The 23092-nt window shown below is 44.5% G+C and overlaps 1 protein-coding gene across 2 annotated transcripts in view; it reads right to left on the bottom strand.

Annotated features, from left to right (window-relative positions):
* Window positions 1–23092, bottom strand: part of MRTFA (myocardin related transcription factor A) — a 101815-nt gene that overhangs the window by 22398 nt on the left and 56325 nt on the right. For both annotated transcript variants that reach the window (XM_060659496.3, XM_060659495.3), the window contains exon 2: window positions 20537–20602. In XM_060659496.3, the coding sequence (XP_060515479.2) occupies window positions 20537–20602 (66 nt within the window). The remainder of the gene's footprint in view (window positions 1–20536; window positions 20603–23092) is intronic.

Consider the following 23092-nt stretch of genomic DNA (forward strand, 5'->3'; position numbering starts at 1 on the left):
CTCCAGAGGGTAGGAAAGGCCAGCAAGTGACAAAGTGAGGTTATAGCTTCACTCTATCTCACCCTCAGGTCAGACTTCTTGCCATTCCACTGGATAGATTTCTTAACTTCTTCAAAAAGTAGAGAAGGACGACCCTATTGGATGGGGAGGCGGGGAGGCAAGGAGGCTTCAATTACACACACTGCTCGGACATAGGGCTGAGTGCAGGCAATGTGGAAAGGTCAGCTCAACCACAGCACTGAGCATACACAGGTGTGAAGAAGGCGGAGAGGAGGGGTTCAAAGTGACCGCAGGCACAGAAAGCCACGGTTCAAAAGCTGGGGCTCACCGTGGAGCTCATGGCGCAGCCTTCAGCACTGACACTACAAAACAAGCGGGAGGGGTATTGAGAAGATCAGAGAAAGTCATTAGCTGCTCAGGGCCTGATCAAGAGAACCAGAAGTGAGGACCAAGAAAAGAATTCAAGACAGTAATTACCAATCCCACAAAGACTATTTCATTTTGTTTTTATTTATTTATTTATTTACTTTTAATCTTTATTTATTTTTGAAACAGGGAGAGACAGAGCATGAGCAGGGAAGGGGCAGAGAGAGAGGGAGACATAGAATCTGAAGCAGGCTCCAGGCTCTGAGCTGTCAACACCGAGCCTGACACAGGGCTCGAACCCACGGAGCGTGAGATCATGACCTGGGCTGAAGTTGGACGCTTAACCAACTGAGCCACCGAGGCGCCCCAAAATGATTTTTCACTTTGTAACAACAACATCATAATCTCCCTGAATTCTCTGAACAACCCACAAGGTAGGGACCCTTCTTCCAATTTTATAGGTGATGAAACTAACACCACAGTTACAGGTCATTCATTCATACAGTGGCGGACCCCAACCCAGGTCTAGTTCTGTCTCCACTTTCTTCTTTTGTCTCAACCTCCTGACAAGTGTGCTGGTTTCTCCCAGTCCGTGAACACCCCACTCGCTCTGTGCTACTCCTTCCCCATCGCTAACTGCTCTCTGAGAGCACGTTCAGCAACTTCAATAGGTACTTCCAACAGAAGGGACCAACAGCCCCTCTCCCTCTGGGTTTTTATCAGGATTCCTGTGAGAGGCTCCTCGGGTCCGCCTGGGGAGAGACTGGAGGTGGGGCAGCCGGTGCTCTCACTGCAAGGGGTCTGGGGTCGAGAAGGCATTCCCATGCGCATCCAGCCAGCTGTGCTGTAAGCCACAGCCATGGGGGGGCAAGTGGTAAAAGAGACGCAGGGGTGATAAACGTACACCCTGGGCTTCCTTGATGTTGGAGTGAGCGGCAACGTGGAGTCAAAATCACCTCAAGCTTCCATGCTAACAGAATGGGACACGAGGAAATGCAGCAAAGCAGAACACAGCTTTTAAAGTTTAGGCCTCTGCTTGTTGCGGAAAAACTCTGAAAGACTCAAAGTTGACCCATAAATGTGTGTCCAATGAGGAGGGCTGCGTTCATCCAGATGGAGGTCCAAGACCATCTCTCTCCTCCTTTCTGCCTTAGTGGCTTAGTCAGAAGAGCCAGGATATTATTCAGAAATTTCATTTCCCCAGAAACTCCTAGAAGTCCGTCTGTGAAAGAGAAGCCCCACAGAACTGACGCAAATCCCCAAACTGTGCATGTTGTCTGTAATATACGCGTCTGGGGTGGGAGGGCGGCTCTTGACACTTCACTCCCACCCTCTGGGAGCTGGCTCCCCCCGGACACTCATGCCGCTCCGCACGCACACAGGGAAGGGTGCACACATACTTGAAAGGAAAACTCAAATGAACAGAAATGGCTACGAGGTGTGACGCTCTTTGTCACAGTCTCAGTTCCAGCTGTGGGTCTCATCCCTGGCTGGCTGCAACCACCAGCTTAGACCCTGCCCCCTCTCTGGCACCCATTTTCTTTCTCCCCTTTCATGTTCTCTCCCTTAAACGAGGTCCCTGTGAACTAAAAAGAGAAAAACACTTTCAAGTTTTTAAGAAACATACTGCCATCAGCTTCCAAGGCAGAGTTCGATGCTCTGCTCACTGTGTCCACTGAGCTTTGTGGCTTACCATGCAGAAGTAAGGGGGTCAAGCCGTCATGATTTAATCTCATACTAGAGAGTGAGTAGAAGGATCCTTAAAAACCAACCTCTCACATTAATTTAGGACGTTAAACCAGTGCTTTCCCATCCCAGCCCCAGATTTACTTAAACATGTAGACAAGTGAAAGTCTTCTAGGATCCACAAAGCACTTCTGGAAATGCATCTCAGCAAGGAAGGGCAGCAATTAGCCATCAAGACTCATCTCCTCGTTATCATTAAGGAATATTTATTAAGTACCTGGGTTGGGATGTGGCTTTATTAGGCGCTGACATAATAAAAACGATGGCTCCATCCTCAATAAGATACTTTTGCCAGAAACTCTCCACCAGTTCTGCATTCAGAGTCACTCAAAGCTACGAACATGGTACAGCTAACAGAAGCCAATGGAGTCCTGCCATAGTCCAAGGAGGCCTGCCTTCAGGCAAGCTGCTGGATTTCTCTCTCCACTGTAGAAGTAGGAGTCACACACAGGGGGTGAACATAAGTGGGGGTTTTGTGGGAGGTGAGGGGATAAACATATAATAAACATATAATAATAACCCAGGTGGGATATTAGAAATATAGCAATCCATCCATCTATCCAATAAACAATTTTTTTTTAATTTTTAAAAATGTTTTATTTATTTTTGAGACAGAGAGGGACAGAGCATGAGCAGGGGAAGGGCAGAGAGAGATGGAGACACAGAATCTGAAGCAGGTTCCAGGCTCTGAGCTGTCAGCACACAGCCTGATGCAGGCCTCGAACTCACGGACTGTGAGATCATAACCTGAGCCGAAGTCGGACGCTTAACCAACTGAGCCACCCAGGCGCCCCATATCCAATAAACAATTCTTAAGTAACTATTATGCCAGTTACTGAGGACAAGGATATACAGAATAGGGCTCCAGCCCTCAAAGGTAATTCATGGTCCGGTTAGAAAAAAGGACAGAAGAGGCAAAATTTAGCCCAAGGAAAGAGTGTATGAACTGTCCAGGTAGATTTCACAGAAAAAACCCGTATGAACAGAACAGAACAGAAACACCACAGGCAGACAAAGAAGGGAGTCGGAAAGTCATCCGAGGCTAAGGAAGAGCAAGAACATGAAGGTTTGAAGGAGCATGACAAGTTCAAGGGGCTACAAGTAATTTTGATATGGTTGGACCAAGGAGGAGGTCATCTGGGGACAATGAGGCAGAGCCCAGCCCACAAAGACCTTTCATTTGCTACTGCAGGGACTTGTGCATCTGGGACATGGAACAGACATACTGTTCTCTACTCTTCCCGCTAAATACAACTAAAAACTCTGGATGTTATATAAAAAACAAACATAAAGTAGGGGCGCCTGGCTGGCTCAGTCGGAGGAGCATGATCTGGACCTTAGGGTTGTGAGTTCAAGACCCCTGTTGGGGGCAGAGTTTACTTAATAAAAAAAAATTAAAACAAACAAACATATGTAGGTTCTGAAAGGTGAAGAGAAGAAGGCAGACTGGCAAGGGACCTTGAGACCTGAAGAACGACACAGTGGTGAGTTCCCTGGGTTTCCTTTTTATCTCTTACATTCTAGACTTGGAGCTGAAGAAGTCAACCATCTGTAAATGCCAATGGAGGCAGACAAAAAAGTCCCAACAAAACCTACTCTCATTGGCCAAAGGACCAGGGAAAGGGCAACCTAGGCAAACAGAAAACTTTTGGACAGGGGCACCTGGGTGGCTCAGTCAGTTGGGCATCTGACTTCAGCTCAGGTCATGATCTCGCGGTTTGTGAATTCAAGCCCCACATCGGGCTCTATGCTGACGGCTTGGAACTTGGAGCCTGCTTCGTATTCTGTGTCTCTGTCTCTCTCTGCCCCTCCCCCACTTGTGCTCTGTCTCTCTGTCAAAAATAAATGTAAAAAAAATTTTTTTTTAAATTAGAAAACTTCTAGACAATAATCGTTCTACTCCAGACTGACACCACAAAAAAACAGTGGGTTCACCCCTGACCAGAAAAGTCAAGTGGGGAGTCTAGACTCCCATCCTTGAAAAGGTTTGGGTTTTATTATAATAAAGCTCCCCAATACCCCTGCCCAGAGGCGTCAAAGAAGGCCAAGTAGAAAGCTGGGTCTTTCACTCCCACCAACCAGTAACAAATACCCTCCCCCCAACACACAAGAAATAAGTGGAGACAAAACAGGGAACCTGGACTTACACCCCTACCTCACAGAAATAAGACACCCCCCCTCTGCATCCCTGCTGATGTCAGGAGAGGGCTGGTGAAAAGTCAGGACTTTCACCATGGCCCAGTGATAACAAGGTCAACCCTACCCATAAAAAAATCTAACATTCTGTCATCTAAGGCCTGGATGAAGAAGAAAAACGGTGGGTTGAAAAAGAACTTAAAGGGGCGCCTGGGTGGCGCAGTCGGTTAAGCGTCCGACTTCAACCAGGTCACGATCTCGCGGTCCGTGAGTTCGAGCCCCGCGTCAGGCTCTGGGCTGATGGCTCGGAGCCTGGAGCCTGTTTCCGATTCTGTGTCTCCCTCTCTCTCTGCCCCTCCCCCGTTCATGCTCTGTCTCTCTCTGTCCCAAAAATAAATAAAAAACGTTGGAAAAAAAAAAAAAAAAGAAAAAGAACTTAAAGAAATAAATGGCTGTGGGGTGCCTGGGTGGCTCAGTTGGTTAAGCATCTGACTTGATTTTAGCTCAGGTCATGATTTCATGGTTGTGAGACTAAGCCCTGCAGTGGGCTCCACGCTAGACGTGGAGCCAGTTAAGATTCCCCCCTCTCCCTCTCCGCCTCTTGGGTGTATGCACTCTCTCTCTTGAAGGAGGGAAGGGGAATGGAGGGGAGGGGAGGGGAGGGGAGCGGAGGAGAGAGAAGGGGAGGGAAGGAAAGGCTGAAAACTTCCCAAATTTGTCAAGAGACATAATTCTACAAAGTCTTAGCAAATCTCAAACCCAAATAAATTCATGCCAGGACATGACACAATTAAGCTTTTGAAAATGAAAGAAAAAACTTGAAAGCAGCCAGAGGGAAAACAATATGAATGACAGTAAATTTCTCATCAGAAACCATGGAGGCCAGAGAGAAGGGGCATGATATTTTTCCTGTGCTATTAAGAATTGTATGCCTGGGTGGCTCAGTCAGTTAAGCATCTGACTCTTGATTTTGGCTCAGGTCATGATCTCACAGTTTGTGAGATCAAGCCCCACATTGGGCTCTCCAATGACAGCAAGGAGCCTGCCTGGGATTCTCCCCCTCCCCCCCCCACCCCCCATCTCAAAAACAAACAAAGAATTGTATCCAGAGATCCACATGTAGTCACCACATTAGCCAAGGAAGGCACACAATCAGACCTGCATGGAGGGGAGTGGGAGGGGTGGTATTTCTAACTTAATGTTTTATATTAAAAAATAAAATAAGCAGAAATGCGGCTGGTAATCGGCACATATTCATTTCAACTCCCCCATGTCTACATTCACATGCTCCCCTTCCCCGTGTCCCCTTTTACTTCTGAATTTATCAAACCTACCAAAACACTGAAAGAACAAATAATGAACAGCCCTATAACTCTGACCTAGATCTGCCAGTTATCTTTCAGCCATATTTGTTCTCTCTCTCTCACATGCATGGGTACAGACACACACAATTTTTGTTTACAGAATCACTTGAAAGTTGCAGATATCAATCAAGACATTTCAGCCCCAAATTCTTGGGAACTTCCTGAGAATAAAGACATTCTCCTACACAACAAAAATACCTTTATCACACCTAAGAAAATTAACAATGATTCAATATAATTTACAGTCCATATTTGAATTTGCTCAGTTGCCACCCCCAAAATGTCTTTTATAGCTGTTTAGATTTCCCCCCTCAATCCAAGATTTAATTGGGAGTCATGCACTACATTTGGCTGCTGTCCCTTCAGTCACAATCTAGAACAATACTCTTGCCTTTTTCGTTTTTCATGACACTGACCTAAGTATCTAAGCCAGTTGTCTTGCCAAAAGAATGTCCTATATTCTGAGTTTGTTTCCTCATGATTAGATTTATGTTAAATACTTTTGGCAAGGAAACTATACAGTTGATGTATACTTCTTAATATCAGGAGACATGTAAGGCCACGTTGCCCAGCAACTGATGGTGCTCAAAGTTTGAAAGGTAACAGATGTCTCCATCTTAAAAGTAGCATTCCTCCTTTGTAATTAATATGCAACCTGTGGGGTAATATCTTGAGCCCATGTGAAAATCCTGTTCCCTAACCACCACTTCCCTCATGGTTTTAGCATCTACTGATGACCCCTACCTCAAATCAGCTGGAATGGCAAACGAGTAAGAACTCATTTTTACGAGACTGTGTAGTGATTGAGAGGCCATTTGGAAGAATAAAATGGAATGATTGGGTGAACGGCTGTGCCACTAACACTCCCAGACGGGGATATGGGAGGAGTAACTTGGGACAGGGTGGGAGAAACTGCGTTCAGTTTTGGGCGTGCTGAATATGAGCTGATCGCGAGACACCCTATCAGGAGATGTGCCAATTTGTGCATGTATGTACATGTGCATTTGTGTGTGTGTGTGTGTGTGTGTGTGTGTGTGTGTGTGTATGTGTGATGTCATCTAAGGATAACGTGATATGATATGCAGAGAGAGGAGAAAATATTTTCCAGGCTGAATCTTAAGAGAATCCCAGAATTTTTTTTTTAATTTTTTTTTTCCAACGTTTATTTATCCTTGAGACAGGGAGAGACAGAGCATGAACAGGGGAGGGTCAGAGAGAGGGAGACACAGAATCTGAAACAGGCTCCAGGCTCTGTGCTGTCAGCACAGAGCCCGACGCGGGGCTCGAACCCACGGACCGCGAGATCATGACCTGAGCCGAAGTCAGACGCTTAACCGACTGAGCCACCCAGGCGCCCCGAGAATCCCAGAATTTAAGTGATTAAATTCATCACTAGTGATGAAGAGAGCCCAGAAAAGGACCCCGAGGAGGCTCTCAGAGGCAGGAGAGGGCGAGGCAAAGCTGATGTCAGGAGGAAGCTTCAAGAAAGAGAGTAGGTGGAAGAAGAGAGACAAAATAAGGCCTGCGAAGTTTCCAGAGGATTGCTTATACTTAGGAAGTGGCCGCTGGTCTCAGAGCTATGCCGGAGGGTTAGCGGACTACACTAACTGCAGCAGGTGAAGTAAGAGGTGAGGAAGTGGGGTCCAGAGGTTTACGTCTCCTAAGAGGTTAAGATGTGCTAACAGTAAACTACTCACTCATTCTCCCAATAAATGTTTACTGAGAGCCCATGTGTCAGACTCTGTTTTCGTGCTGGGATATCTGTGTTCTCCTACAGCTTACATTCTAGTGAGCAATGACACACGAAGCAAATGAACATATGATACCACAGGAGGTGATACACACTATGAAGTATAAAGCAGGGGTTGAGTGATAGAGTGGTGAGGGCAGGAACGTTTCGCCATACGGAAGGCCAGGAGAGACTTTCTGGAGTGTCATTTGAACAGAGACCTGCCTGAGGAAGGGAGTGAGCCCTGCAGCCATCTGAGGAAGAGCCTTCCTGGTGAGAGAACAGCAAAAGTCAAGGCCCTGGGTGGGAAGCTGCCGAACGACAGAGGGCGTCAAGGAGGCCAGGGTGGCAGAGCAGAAGGGACACAGAGTGTGAGGAGAGGCGGTGAGGGGGTAGCCACAGGGGCCTTGTAGGACTCTGGGCTTTACTCAGTTTGCGAGTGGTACTAGAGGAAATGACATGGAGAGAAGAAATAAAGTAGGATCGTGCCTGTCAATCTAGAGACTGACAAAAAGGCTCCCAAAAGTAACATAAATAGATTTGCTACAAATGGTTTCCTTGTTTTCCCTGATGTTTGTATAGTGTGTTGGGAATTACCTTCCTCGAGCTTCTTGGAACCTATTATTTTTCCCATTTCATACTAGAAAACTGACTTCCCTGACATCACATCCTGATCAACGACAGAATGGGAGACTAAACTTTGGTTCTCCTGATTCCAAAATTCAGATCTTTTTATTTGTACATATTTCAGCACAACAGAGGCAAGAGGAGGGGGTGGGGGTGTGGAAGATAACTCTGTCAAGTTATCTCTTTTCCCTCCAAAATGTGATAGTTACCACATGCACACACCTGCACACACGTACACACACACACACGTACACACACACACACACACACACACACACACACACACAAATCACAAACAAAAACTCCTCTGATTTTAATCTGATCTTTTGCATTTTGCTTTCTTTTCCTGGCTTCTCCTCTAGAAAGAGATGCTCCCTTCTCCTTTCTCTAATATTGGCAATGGGACAGATACAACCTCAAAAGATGTCAAGGGGACACACATTCTCCCAGTCCTTTTCCCTCCAACCCTCTCTCCAAGGGGCCAATGTGGCAGAACAGGGAGTCACTGCATAACCAAACTCCTTCCAAAGTTGAAGGCGTCTTCTGCCTCATCCGTTGGCCCTTGCATGGAGGTCTGCACACAGCTCCAGGCAATTCATTAAGTTGGCCATATGGACCACTGACACCGCCATCAGAGAGGCAGGCGAGGCAGGCTTTCCCCGGCACTGGAAAACGGGGTTCTTAAGCTTCTATACACAACCATTTCATAAACCAGCAGCCTCAATGGTCTTAGAAAGTTGGCATCAACTCTTGAAGCATGAAGACAGGCTGTCTTTCGCCTCACAACTCCTGAGAGGGGAGAATAACAAGACCCCGCTCCACCACTAAACATGAAAAGGGCAAAGAGGCCAGCATCCCTCAGCCCAGCACGCCTCTGAGTGAGGTTCAAGAGTCATTTGCATCAGAACTTCTTTGGAGAGCAAGACTCTCTCTAGAATGCAGACTCCCGGGCTTCAAGAATTTTACTCTATTAAGCTCCTCAAGGATTCTGCTGCTGCTAACATTCAAAAACCAAGATTTCTCTAAGTCCTAAAGGCAGAGAAAAGGCAGCACACGGCAGATGGGAAAGTAAGGATTTTTGTTTGCTCACTCTCCACCGTCAGGGACTAAGTGACTACAAAGTACACCTAGTAAGCACTTGATAACTTTTCTCAACAGCTTCATTCAAACTTTCAACTCTGCTGTCTAGGTAGGTGCCCACAAGTGAGTAAAGAGCTTCATCTCCTGAGTCCCTTTGAGGATCATTGCTTTGAGTTGCCAAGTGTGCATTTCTGAGTCAAAGGATCATTCTCCTCCCACCCTGGTGAGGGCCTAGCTGGGATGGACTCCACACCCCACTGTTTGTATCTGCAGCCTGGCAATCACACTCAATAGAAGGCAGCTATAGAAAAGCAGTTCTGGGTCTTAGAACACAGCAGGCGAGGAGCCCAGAGGATCGCTGGACTCAGGACAGGAAAGGGGGAGGGTCACTTACACACTGGAGGGACAGAAGCACAGAGGTCAGCTGTGTCACAGGTGTGACATCACCACCTTTAGGGAGATGATTCTGTATCCAGGCAGAACAGGGGCTCTTAACCTGGGGCACACTACACCAGCTTTCGAGAATCTATGAGGATTACAGGGGTAACTGTGTGCTGAATCCTGGGAACTTGTCTGGGCAACTGTGGTGAAGGGACACGTAAGATTTTCTAAGGAGTATCAATGGCACAAGAGAAATCAGGAGGCTCTGATTTAACTAAGGGTTATGATGATGGAAGTGGAAAGATGTCCATGGCCTTTAAGCCCCACAGCCAGCAGACAGGAGCAGCAATTTGGAAGCAATTTCACTGGGCGGCGGGGGGGGGGGGGGGGGCTCAAAAATGACGGGGTTACTCTCACCCCCACTACCAACTTTCACCTTACTTCCTCAACTATGGGTCCTGATCTGATGCTGTTTTCAATTTTCAATACTGAAGCTGCAGAGGAAAGTATGACAGGCTATCTCATAAAACTCCTACATCATTGAGAACCATTAGACTGTGACCTTCAGGAATTAGCATGGGCTTTGGAGCCAGGAGACCAGACTGGCGCTGCCTCTGTCCTTCGGTATGGTGTGACTGTGGGCAAGTCACATGACCCCTGAGCCAGCCTCAAGAGCCTCATCGAGGAGGTGGCAATTATACAAACCTCCACACTGACGGCTGTTAGCACTAAAGAGAAAGTGCTCTGCCAGCTGCTAGAAGCTGTTAAATTTGAGGCATTGGTACTGTTTTCACTTTTTTTCTGTGCCATCCTCCTGCAGCAAACAGCAAGCATGTGGAATCAAATGCTGAGAGCTAACTGGGCCTGACTTCATTTTCTGTCTTAACTGTTTTTAGCTGTCCTACCAAAATGCCTCCAATTCTTGCAACAAAGACCATTAACTAAAGAGTTGTGTTGACAGTTCCAGGGACTGGCCATGACAATGAAAACCAGAACTAAGTCCAAGTCCATGTGAGTCAAAGAAAGAGCTGGGGTGGTGGCGTATGCGGAAGGGATCACACATTCTGGTGCAAGCAAGAATCCAAACTAACAGAAAACGTGCTTCATGTACATCCTGTTTTGGTATCAGGCTCGCCACCACCACTGTTTTGGCATCTGAGTTGTCATCCCCACCCAAACCAGCAGGAAAGCCAACAACCAAGAATAAATGCAAAAGTGGAGACTCAGAATGCTGAATCTTTTTCCTTCCCAGGAGTGCAAGCTGTTTCAGTCTCGCAACCTTGACCCACTGACAGCGAAAGAGACATAAGACTGGGAAGAAAAGGTCAGGATACAATCTTTTACATGATGAATTATCAACAGGTACACTGGATTCCTAAAGGGTAGAATATGAGGGGCCACATATTGTGAACTTGGCCTTCTGAGCTTCCCTCTGACATACATGCCAGCCATATTTATATGTGGCTCTCACACTGCAGTCCAGTCCAGTGCTCTGGACCAGCGACCACACCGGTGCATGCTCTCTGCTGAAGCACGCACACACCCAAAAGCTACTATTTCTTACTGAAGCCCCGTAATCAATATGCTTAAGTCACCTTCGTAGGAAAAAGCTCCAAATCACCTGTGCCCTTTCTGCAGCTAGCACCCCACTGGGCTGAAAATGTTAAGTCGCCACATTGTCAGACACTATCACAGCCCCCTTGAGAGTGTGATTCTTTTTTTTTTTAATTTTAATGTTTATTCATTTTTGAGAGAGAGACAGAGAGCAAGCAGGAGAGGGGCAGAGAGAGAGGGAGACAGAGTCCGAAGCAGGCTCCAGGCTCTGAGCTGTCAGCACAGAGCCTGATGTGGGGTTTTTACCCATGAACTGCAAGATCATGACCTGAGCTGAGGTCAGACGCCTAACCAACTGAGCCACCCAGGCGCCCTGAGTGTGATTCTTTACATTTGTAATTGTACAGGTAAATTCTGTGAGTAGCTTCAACAAGTGACTTTTATAAACTCCTTTACTCCATTTATTACCTTGAAAAGAAGTTGGCCTTGGCTATCTCAGACACTTCAAGAATTATTAAATAAAACTGAATATCCACTGTAATTTCTTTTGTTTAAGTTTTTATTTATTTTGAGACACAGAGAGAAAGCATGCATGGGAGGGGCACCGAGAGAGGGAGAAAGAATCCCAAGCACACTCTGAGCTGTCAGTGCAGAGCCTGATGTGGGGCTTGAACTCACGAACTGTGAGATCTTGACCTGAGCAGAAATCAAGTGTGGACGCTTAACCAACTGAGCCACCCAGACACCAACCCCCACCTTTTTTTTCTACTGTACTTTTTAGATATTAAATTGTATCAAGAATCCATATCAAGAAGGCTACTTTTGATGGCCTGTTCAACAGAGCTTCCTATTAAAATTCTTCTTTGAATTCAACAATGAATATGCTCAGAACATAAACATACAACTCACTCTAGAGTCCTATTTTAGGATCTGTTACCAACTGGCCAAGGAGGAGGTTTGATGCTAGTCACTAACCACTGAGAGAAGAAATCCTACAATAGCAGGAAGAGAGATGAGGTCGCTGACATCTATCAGAAATACAACATTTAACACCCAGGAGTGATACACTCAGCTGGTCTCCTGAGACAAAACTGCTGAGGCCATGTGTCTCACACAATTTTCTCTCAGCTTCAGGTTTAGGGATCAGATTAGCACCAATCCTAGGACACATTTTTACACTGGTATTTCTCAAATGCCATGTAAACTTGACATTCAACTACAGTGAAAGGGTCACACTTCCAAGCTGAAGAAACATCATCTCAATCAGGCAGTGTTCACTGCATCTTAAAAAAAAAAAAAAAAAAAAAAAGGCTATATTGTACTCCTGACACTAATATAATGTTATATGTCAATTATATCTCAATTTTTAGAAGAAAAAGGCAACTAGGGGCACTGGGTGATTCAGTTGGTTAAGAATCCAACTCTGATTTTGGCTCAGGTGGTCATCTTGTGGTTCACGGGACTGAACCCAGTGTCCAGCTCTGTTCTGAGCGTGAAGCCTGCTTGGGATTCTCTTTCTCCCTTGCTCTCTGATCACTCCTTGCCCTGCTGCCCCTGCCCCCCCCCACCCCCCAAACAGTAAATTAACAAACATTTTTTAATTAAAGAAAAAAAAAAGAAAAGGCAACTAGCTCTTTCAAACACAGATATTTATATATCTAAAGAGCCAAATGGAGGGCACCTGGGTGGCTCAGTCCATTAATCGTCCGACTCTTGATTTCTGCTCAGGTCATGATCTCACCGTTCATGAATTTGAGCCCCACGTCAGGCTCTGTGGTGACAGGGTGGAGTCTGCTCGGGATTCTCTTTCCCTCTCTCTGTCCCTCCCCTGCTCATGCTTTCTCTCTCTCTCTCAAAATAAATAAATGAAACTTAAAAAAAAAAATAAACAAAATAAACAAAAGAGCCAAATGAGTTGCAAGAATATTTGTGAGAGTCAGTATCTAAAAGAAGCATGACGGTGCCTGGGTGGCTTAGTCAAATGAATATCCGAATGTTGATTTTGGCCAGGCCATGACCCTAGGGTCATGGGACTGAGCCCCAAGTCAAGCTTAAGATTCTCTTTCTCTCCCTCTCCTTCTGCCCCTCTCTCCTGCTTGAGCTCTCTCTCTGTTTAAAAAAAAAAAAAATTAAAAATTAAAAAAAAGAAAAATAAAGGAAGCATGAGCCTGAGGGCATAGACTAGACCAGAGGCAGTGGGCAAAATTGGGGCTTGGGGAATGCCTTTTCTGGGTTCTTACTGGAGAGGGACATGGGCTGCATCTTGGCCAAATTTCTCTGGCTCATAGGAACAGCAGTTCAGACTGCCACAGAGCTTCTAGCCACTCCCAAGTGGACTGGAGCAAATGGGAAATGACAGAAGCCGAGGTGCAGATCTGCACTCACCTCTGCTCCCACCTAGACTCAGAATCTACAAAGTACCCACTGAGACAGAAGCCTTGAACACTGTAACACTTCACTTAAAAAGCAAGACAAATGACATTTCCAGGAAGCCTATAATTTTGTCAACTTAGATCTAAGTTTTAAAAAGAAAAGGGCAATCCAGACTCAAACCAGACCCTCATCTCTCCTGAAATCACCTCTGTGTCCCCACTGGTGAACATTTCTGTCTCTTGGCAAGTTGCCCAGAGATTTTAAAAAACACTATTTCCAACCCACTTATTTATTTGTTTTAAGAGAGAGTAAAAAAGAAGCATCCACTGCCATGGAGACAGCAAGCTAATAAAATGACAGTCTTGTTACTATACAACCAAAATGGAAACAGTCTTAACAGAGTACCATGTTGGCTAGTGGTTCTCTGACTCAATAATTTTCAGCAACTGTTGTAAAGATGAAAATGCAAATAAGAGGTTATTTATTGAAAAATAGTTCCTGTTCCCAAACATTGGTTTTGAGAGAAATTAATAAGATATATGTGTATGTGTGTGTGTGTGTGTGTGTGTGTGTGTGCGCGCGCGCATACTGCTTTCAGATTCACGAGATGATAGAGCCAAGCTAATGCTCCTCTCATTCTTGAGAATAACAGTGCCTATACTTCAAAAGCATGAACAACATATCGCCTCATTTATTTCCAAACTAACTCTGTGGATAGGTAAGAAGAGTTATTATCCCCTTTTTATAAAAGTAGAAGTTGAGTTCAGAAAAGTTAACTGAGTTGCCCAAAGTCACCTTGTTCCTAAGTGGGAGAGTAAGGTGTAAAACTCCACTAATACAATAGCCACCATCCATATGTGACTATTTAAATTTAAATTAAAGTTGAAAATTCAGCTCTTGGGGCACCTGAGTGGCAAAGTTGGTTAAGCGTCCGATTCTTGATTTCAGCTCAGGTCATGATCTCATAGTTCATGAGATCGAGCCCTGCGCTGGGCTCTGTGCTCACAGCACAGAGACTGCTTGGGATTCTCTCTCCCCCTCTCCCTCTGCTCCTCCTCCGTGCGTGCGTGCACACACACACATAGGCATCCAACACACACACACACTCTTTCTCTCTCTCCCTCTCTCAAAATAAATAAATAAACATTTTAAAAAAATTTAGCTCTTCACTCAAGCTAACCACATTTTGAGTGCTCAACATCCCATGTGGATAGTGGCTAGCGTTACATATTATTTCTATCACTGTTGACAGTGCTATTGGACAGGGCTGGTCTAGCGGCTAGTTCTTTTGAATTCTAGTAACTTGGGGAAAAGATCCCATGCCATCACCAACTTACTAGATGACAGAGTTAAATTACAGCCTTTTTCTCATTACAAGAAACTCTGAGGCTTCAGGAGGTTGGTTTATTCTCTTAGGGTTTACAAAAACAAAAATCAGTTTTAAAAGAGCTTTACCAAAATGGATTTGACCCATTTGTACTAAAGAAAAAGAATCTGGAAACTCAGTTTGTACATTTGGTAAAGAATATTATTAGTAACGATTCCCAAGTTACAAATAAAAATATTATTAAGAAGAAATTCAGCTTCCAAGACAAAGGGATCATAGTAATCAATCCTGATACTGCAAGCCATTAAAAAACCTCTTGTTAGGGGCGCCTGGGTGGCTCGGTCGGTTGAGTGTCCGACTTCGGCTCAGGTCACGATCTCACGGTCCATGAGTTCGAGCCCCGAGTCGGGCTCTGGGCTGATGGCTCAGAGCCTGGAGCTTGCTTCCAATTCTGTGTCTCCCTCTCTCTCTGCCCCTCCCCTATTCATGCTCTGTCTCTCTCTGTCTCAAAAATAAATAAATGTTAAAAAAAACAAAACAAAAACAAACAAACAAACAAAAAACCTCTTGTTAGAATTTAAAAGAAATTTCTTGGGGTGCCTGGGTGGCTCAGTCAGTTAAGTGTCTGACTCTTGATCTCGGCTCAGGTCATGATCTCAACAATTTGTGAGTTGGAGCCCCGAGTTGGGCCCTGCGAGGACAGTGCAAAGCCTGCTTGGAATTCTCTCTCCCCCTCTCTCTCTGCTCCTATCCCACTCATGCTCTCGCTCTCTCTCAAAATAAACTTAAAAATAAATTTAAAAAAAATGTCTTCTTGGTGCAGAGATTGCTATAATCAGACGAACAGGAGATTTCCAGCTAACACTGGGGCCCAATTAAAATGACAGATAAGCTATGAGTGCTACAACAGGGCCACACTGTCTCTATGTGTATGTATCACTTGGCTAACAATGACAGCTGAACCACGACAAAGGGATTAAGCTGCAGAACTAAAGGTTAGGGAGTCAAGATATGGCAAAGTTTATTAAAAGTACAGAGTGGTGAGACCTCATTACATAAAGCTGTTCTTTCCAGTTTCAATGTGAGATACACAGGGCCTGTTTGTATGATCCAGTCAAAACAGACCAATTTGCTCACTTTTTCACTTAGCCACGTGTTTGAGCACCCTTCAGGGGCTAGGTAGTTTGAGAGGCTTCTGGATTGATACCAAGTGGCTGCCCTCTGTGCACTGTGTTGCCTTCGCACTCTTTGGATTCTCCTAACCATTCAGTGGTTAAATGTCACCAATGGCACCGTATGGCTGCACAGAAATGCCATTTAAAGTGAAAAAATAGGGGCGCCTGGGTGGCTCAGTTTGTTAAACCTCCAACTTCGGCTCAGGTCATGATCTCACAGTTCGTGGGTTCAAGCCCTGCACCAGGCTCTGCCCTGACAGTGTGGAGCCCACTTGGGATTCTCTCTTTCCCCCTCTCTCTAACCCTGCCCTGCTCATGCTCACTCTTTCAAATAAATGAATAAACTTAAACAAAAATAAAATAAAGTGAAAAAACAAGCTCACTCAAGCAATGGAGCAAGGTTCTTAGAGAATCTACAGGACAAAACCTGATTTCTTCACATGCTTGCCAAGGTACCAAGGTTTTTCTACTACATGCACATGGGAAAATAATGAACTGAGGGTTAATTACAGCATTAGAAACATGCTACTCTATGCTTTTCTCAAGGATTCACAATAGACTAACAAAAGGCTAAGAAGGAAGAAGCAGACAAAGTTCTTCTTTCATATTCAGAAAGATTACAGGAAACTTTTTTCTCATTTGTCTGGGATCAGGAGAATGTTCGTGTTTTCCTTTAAAAGGTTATTCCTCTGCAGCAGCTCTCACTGCCAGAACATTTTTCTTAATTTTCACCTAAACCTTATGACCTTGTACACCTTTAAATGTCAAAGAGAAAGGAAGGCTGTGGGGGAAGTTCTGTCTGAGAACAAAGTGTAGCACACATGACCCGTCTCTTCTAGGAGTCTTCATTCTGGGTACAGCAGCATTGCTGGGCTTACTCTTTGGACTTGAACATCAGTTTCCTATCTGTGCCATCTCTCCTTTCCCTCAAGGTATGTGGCGCTTCAGACATTATTAAAGAAAGCTCAGGGCCTGGATTATGTAATCCTTTGTTATCTGGCACTCTGTATTTGGTAGGGTTTATACAGTGTTAAATGTGAGACACATATTTACATGAGGAGAATGACAGATGCTGGGAAGTGATCCTGTTTAAAACACACATCAGAAACCAACTTCCAAACCCCATAGTTTAGATGCCATGAACAGAGCACATCAAGCAGCAGTGGGATTGGGAGATTCTTTAATTCCTTACACTTTATGAAAGGTCATACTCCAACTTAGAATGATATGCAGAACCTCAACCACCCTGAGTGCAAAGGGAGCCATTGAAGACATGGTGTCCTACAGATACGCTGTCAGAACTGAAAGCCAGTCCTACGTGGCAACTGTGTAGGAGTATTCTGGGAGATGAGGTGGGTGGGCTTTTCTTCCCAGAGCTATAAATAAGATTGGAATGAGAAGAACTTGATAAAAGATATAAACACAGAAATGATGAGGCAAAATGCAGCCATGACTACACCACTCCTTTCCCCAGTTTGAGGCCCTACCTACTTCCTAAGTTGTACAGCAAACTTACATATAAACACGCTTTACAGAAACTCCTCAGGCTAGCAAGATGGGAAAGAAATAGGCCCTTCCAACCAGATTACTTGTTCAGGTCTCCAAATCTCCAATAATCAACAACTTGCTGGTCACTTACAAGTTGTCTCCAGCACTGCTCAGGTTTTCTTTGAAAGATGCGGACTGGAGGATGAGAAGTGGGGCTGGTAGAAGATGGCAGGTGGTGGGGAGGTCAGGGAGGCACAGGGTGTTGGAGGTTACAACAAGAGTAAGGGTAGAGACCACAGGACTATGGTAAGGAAGAAGGTTCACTCAGAGGGTGCACAGTTGGCAAAAAAAACAAAAAAAAAACAAAAAAACAAAAAAAAAAACAAAAAACAAAAACAAAAACAAAAACCCAAAAAAACAAACAAAAACCCTCAGCTTTGTGAACTCAGGACCTATCTGTGTATCACCAGGTATGTAGGTGAACAGCGAATTTCACACCTGAAACTATTCCCAGGCATCAACATTCTAGAGCTCCCATAATCTAAGAGTTTGCCACCTACTTCCTTCACTAGAAAAGCTGAAAACCAAGACTGTGTCCATAGCCAAAGGTGGTTCTTGGTAGGAGGAAGATGCTGTATTCTCACTGAGGCAGATCACTTCTAATCCTACAAGAAGCGCAATTATTCTCACTTCACAGATACAGAGAACAACAGAGTATACAATTAGATATTCAAAACATTTTAGAACCTGCGCTCCTGATAGAAGTGTCATTCCAAATTCCATGCCCAGAATTCCAACGAGTTTGCAACAGAGTAGTATCTGCTTCTGTGTGTCTGTCATTCACACACACACATATCACACTTTACAACCGAATGTCTTGATTCATTCATTCAGTGCCAGGCACTAGAGACAGGAATATAAATAAGTTACTTTCTCAAGGAGCTCACAGTGCAGTTGGAGGGAAATCTATAAGCAACTGCAGTAAGTGAAGCATCATTTGTCTTAACAACAGAGAATACTACAAGAAATGCTAAATAGGAGGACTGTACCCAATAAATCATATTAAACAGTGATCTATAGTAGCCCCTGGTACCAAGTGAAAGACAGGTGGGAGAATGCAAGGCTTTTAGACACTGAACATCTTACAGATCCTGAGAAGTAGCATTATGCTCTCAGAACTTGTACTGTAATTAGTCAGCACCCCACAGGATGCTGAATTGCTCTTTATTTTGTGCATCGGTGGATTTTAGCCACCCAAATAAACTGTTAAATGTCTTGAGGGCAGGTAACTAATTTGCCTCAAATTTCTTTAATCTCTCTAAGACTACCCTGGGCACAGAGAAGACATTAAACACATGATGTCCTTGGTGAAAGGGACAAGGAGATGAGACTCTGAGTGACCTGTCCCTCTACAAAGGTTTCTAGAGAGGCAGATCTGGAGTGTTTTGTAAAGCACATCACTGCCCTACCTGATCACATTATTGATCCACTGCACAAGCCATCTGCTCTTGACTCTTTAAGGGGTGGGGGTGGGATGTCCTTTACTGGAAAGCCAGAGAAGATTGCAGCATAATGTGGGTAAATGGTTTGGTAGTTAATTGCAGTAAACCCGAAGCTGAATTTGAGACTTAAGTTCCTGGCTGATGCTTAGGACAGAAACAGACCTCAGATTCCTTACAGCTGCTATAAGGTTCTAGCTCTTAGAAATGGACCTGCCATTACCATGCCCTGAATCAAATCTCATCCTTACTCGCTTAAAAGGCTTCAAGGGCTTCACACTGTACCTAAAATAAAACCCACCTCTTCCGTGTAGTTGATAGCCCCGCCCACCCTGCCAATCTTAACTTGGCCTGCTCTCCCTTCACTCACCAGGCCCCAGCCACGCTGGCTTCCTTGATGTTTTCAAACGTTTCAAACCGGCTCTTACCCGCACTAGGCTCTTATGCTTGTTCTCCCTTTCCCCTGGTCCTCTGCCTGCTTCTGCATGGCTGACTCCATCTCATCCTTCAGACCTCAGCTCACATATTTCCTCCTCAGGGAGGCCTTTCCTGACCATCTTTATCCAAAGTAACCCCATCTCATTCCTATTATTCCACACCAGCCAGTTAGCTTACGTCGTAACAAACTTGGAAATTATGTAATTTCCATGTTCTGAAATTATCTTGTTTATTTGTCTCCTTGTGTACTATCACTATTCTCCTTTTAAACATAAAGCTCCTGAGAGCAGAAGCTGGATTTATCTTGCTGCATCAATGGGCACATATAGGTTCCCAAATATTCTGAGTGAGTAAGTGAATGAGAATTAGGAAAATACAGTGGCAGCAGGTCAATGCTGCATTAAGGTGAAAAACATCAGTTCTCTCTCTATGAAGCTAGAGACTTACAGACTCTGTTATAGGACTTTTTCCTTTTTTTTTTTTTTTTTAAACTTCATTAGGGTGTGTCCAAGTAGCAATAACACACAAGAGAAAAGAAAGAAGGGAAAGCTTAAGTTCTCCACTGATGACTTAAAAAGAAATGTCAAAAAGAGCAAAATGTTGCTGGTGCCAGTTTCCACTTTATAATGCTGTTGGTATAAAAAGCAAATTTTCTTACTTCTCACGGATTCCAATGTCGGTTTCATTTCTCCCCAAGTGATGTAGTGAGTTGTGCACCCAGTAAACCCAGCTCTGCAAGAACCCCACAAGCACAATCACACCCATGCCAGCCATAGGGTATCTGAGAATCTCACTCTAAAGAAAACCACAGTTGATTCAAAATAAAATACCAGGTAGAAAAGGGTTTTCCCTTGCCAAGAACCTAAACACCTAAGGCAAAACACATGCAAGAGGTAGGTTCTTCTTCACAAAACCCCAGCTCAAGATTTGCTCCTCCTAAAAGGGAAGTAGGGAAGTAGGGAAGTACTCCTAATAGGGAGTAGAAACCCCTGAAAGGTGCAATTCAAAAGCTAAGGATGGTTCAATGGCACCAGTAAACCTAATGCTGTTTGTTTCACAGAACCTGATCAATAAGGGCAGTTAACTATTAGTGACTGAAAGCCCCGGAACTTGGAAAAGCACAAGAAAGAAGGTGACAAATGAAATCTGTCGCCCTCGTTTTGTTAGATCCTTCCCACAGCATACTAGGCATGCGAGCCATGTTGAAAACGCAACTCTAGCAAACGCTGAGAGAAAGAGAGAGAGGCACTTACGCGGCATGATCCCTTGGCTCACCAGTTCTTCTCGAGTCCGGCGCTGCTGGAGCTTCAACTGCAGCACTGCAGGGCGGCAAAGAGAGAGGAGACATGGAGGTTCAGCTGGGCATTCCACCACAAAAGACACATTGTCAAATGCAGAGAAGGTCTCCCGCACAGAAGGGTGTAGTGTGAAAGAAGGGTCCCTTTAACTGGGACTGTCTATAATTGCAGAAGTGGCCTGATACAGCAGGGTTTCCGTATTCTGCTGTGGGCGGCGAGAGGAAGTTGCGAAGGGTCTTGCAGGGCGATAACAATCCACAAAGTACCAAAGTCTTGCCTCTTGCTCAAAACCTCCTACAACACTGTATCCTCCTCCTAAGACTAAAAAAACACAAGTTCTTAACTCAAAGGAAATATAATGAGGACCAACACCCAGCAGGAAAGGCTTTCTAGATGGTCTACACTGTCTTCCTGGTAGCATGTGTTTACCATCATGAGTGCAGCAAAGACACGGTATTCACACAGATCAGGAAGTATTGGTTATTTGTAAAATCTTTTCTTTTGCATCTAAAAATTACATGTACTTTTAACTGAGCAACGCATTTCTCTCGACCAGAAAACATTTTACCATTAATATAACTCTTTTCTTCCTCTTACTTTCATTTAGAGCTTTTTTTTCTGTTGAGGTGAAATCACCAAGCTACATGAGTCAAAGCGCACGTGGGCTAGGAGAGGGCGACGAGTATTTCTTCTATTTCTACTCTAATCACCTAATGAAACAACTCCATAGCCATTTTTATGAAGTTAAAAGTCAGTGATCTCTATTTCAAATGCCAATGAAACCTAAAGGGCATTCCCACTGCACACCACGCAGAATGACCACGGCACAGCCTGCATTCAAAGGCTAAGTGTGAACATGTTCAGAGGAGGAGGGTTAGGAGGATCCTGAGCCAGGGAGACTCCCCTTACATGAGAAGTCTGCAACTGTAAGGTCTCTGCAAGTCACATGTGAGGGAGACCTGCATCTATTAGGAATCACGTTACCTTAGGTACCTGCCTTTTCCATTCATAGAGCAGTTTTTAAGAATGCCTCCAAGAATGGCAGAACTCTAACTAGGCTCCTGACTACATCTCAAATTCAGCAGGTCCAAAGTAGAATGTGTCCTTCTCCCAAAAACCTAACCCACTTTCCATCCTCACCTCTCTAAATGGAAGCACTATCTGCAAAGCCCCCCACTCCCTGACTCCTGAACTAGTATTAAAATTTTTGAGCCAACTTCAACTCCTCCACCTCCCTCACACTCCTCCTCTTACCAAGTTACTGGTGCCACAGTTTTGCTATGTTGCACTGAGCACTCCCGGGCTCTCCCACTGTAAGCACCCCAATCAAGGCTGGCTAATGACTCTTCCTCAAGTCTCATGTACTGGCCTGTTTATTCACTTCACCTGGAAATACCTACCCTTTCCATCTGACCTTCCTGACTCCCCAGCATGCAGAATTACTCCAGACCTCCTGGCAACTACCTTTTATCTGTTATAGAAAGTATAGTAATAGTTTATTTACTCTGTGTAATAGTTACCCCCTGAATGTAGTTATCTCTCCTACCAGTTTATAAACTCCTGGAGGGCAGAGAAAATATCTTATTACTATATGCCCTCCATAGTACTTAATACACAGTAAGCATTTAATAATTGTTTCTTGAATTGAACTATATCTCAAAATGGTAATACATATAGTCTGAGAGATCTAATCAGGAGGTTATAACTATTATTTTTTATAAATTAACACCTAAAGCCTTGCAAAATAAATGGATAAAACAACAGCCACAGTAGTGGCATTTATAGAAAGTGCGCTCTGTGCCAAACATCGTTCCACATCCTCTAATGTTTTAACTCATTTAACCTAACACCCCACTACGGAGAAACATGGGCATTACTAATCCCATTTTTTTTTTTTTTTTTTAATTTTTTCCCGTTTTTTATTTATTTTTGGGACAGAGAGAGACAGAGCATGAACGGGGGAGGGGCAGAGAGAGAGGGAGACACAGAATCGGAAACAGGCTCCAGGCTCCGAGCCATCAGCCCAGAGCCTGACGCGGGGCTCGAACTCACGGACCGCGAGATCGTGACCTGGCTGAAGTCGGACGCTTAACCGACTGCGCCACCCAGGCGCCCCACTAATCCCATTTTAGAGGTAGAAAAATAAGGCCCAGCGTGAAGTAATTTACCTAAGATTATTCCACTAATAAGAAGTGCAACAGAATTTGAACCCAAACATTCTGACTCTAGAACGTGGGTTTCCTATTTCTCTGCTTCTCCAGAGTCTTCCAGAAGCTGCGGAAACAAGAGGCATGGAATATGAGCACCTGGATGGGTTCTCTGGTGAGACAAAGGGACTGAGGAAAATGGATGGTTCAGGCCAAGGTCAAAGGAGTTTGGGTGATACTTCAGTAAAATAAATTTAAATTAATCTAAGAATTTGATTTCAGATAAATTAGAACCATAGATTAGCAGCAACATTAATTATAAAAATAAAATGCAAATAGTTAATAGCTAGGAGTCATCGAGCAT

This window comes from Panthera onca, chromosome B4 (genome assembly GCF_046562875.1).
Source record: "Panthera onca isolate mPanOnc1 chromosome B4, mPanOnc1 haplotype 2, whole genome shotgun sequence".
In the NCBI taxonomy this organism is placed as follows: Eukaryota; Metazoa; Chordata; class Mammalia; order Carnivora; family Felidae; genus Panthera; species Panthera onca.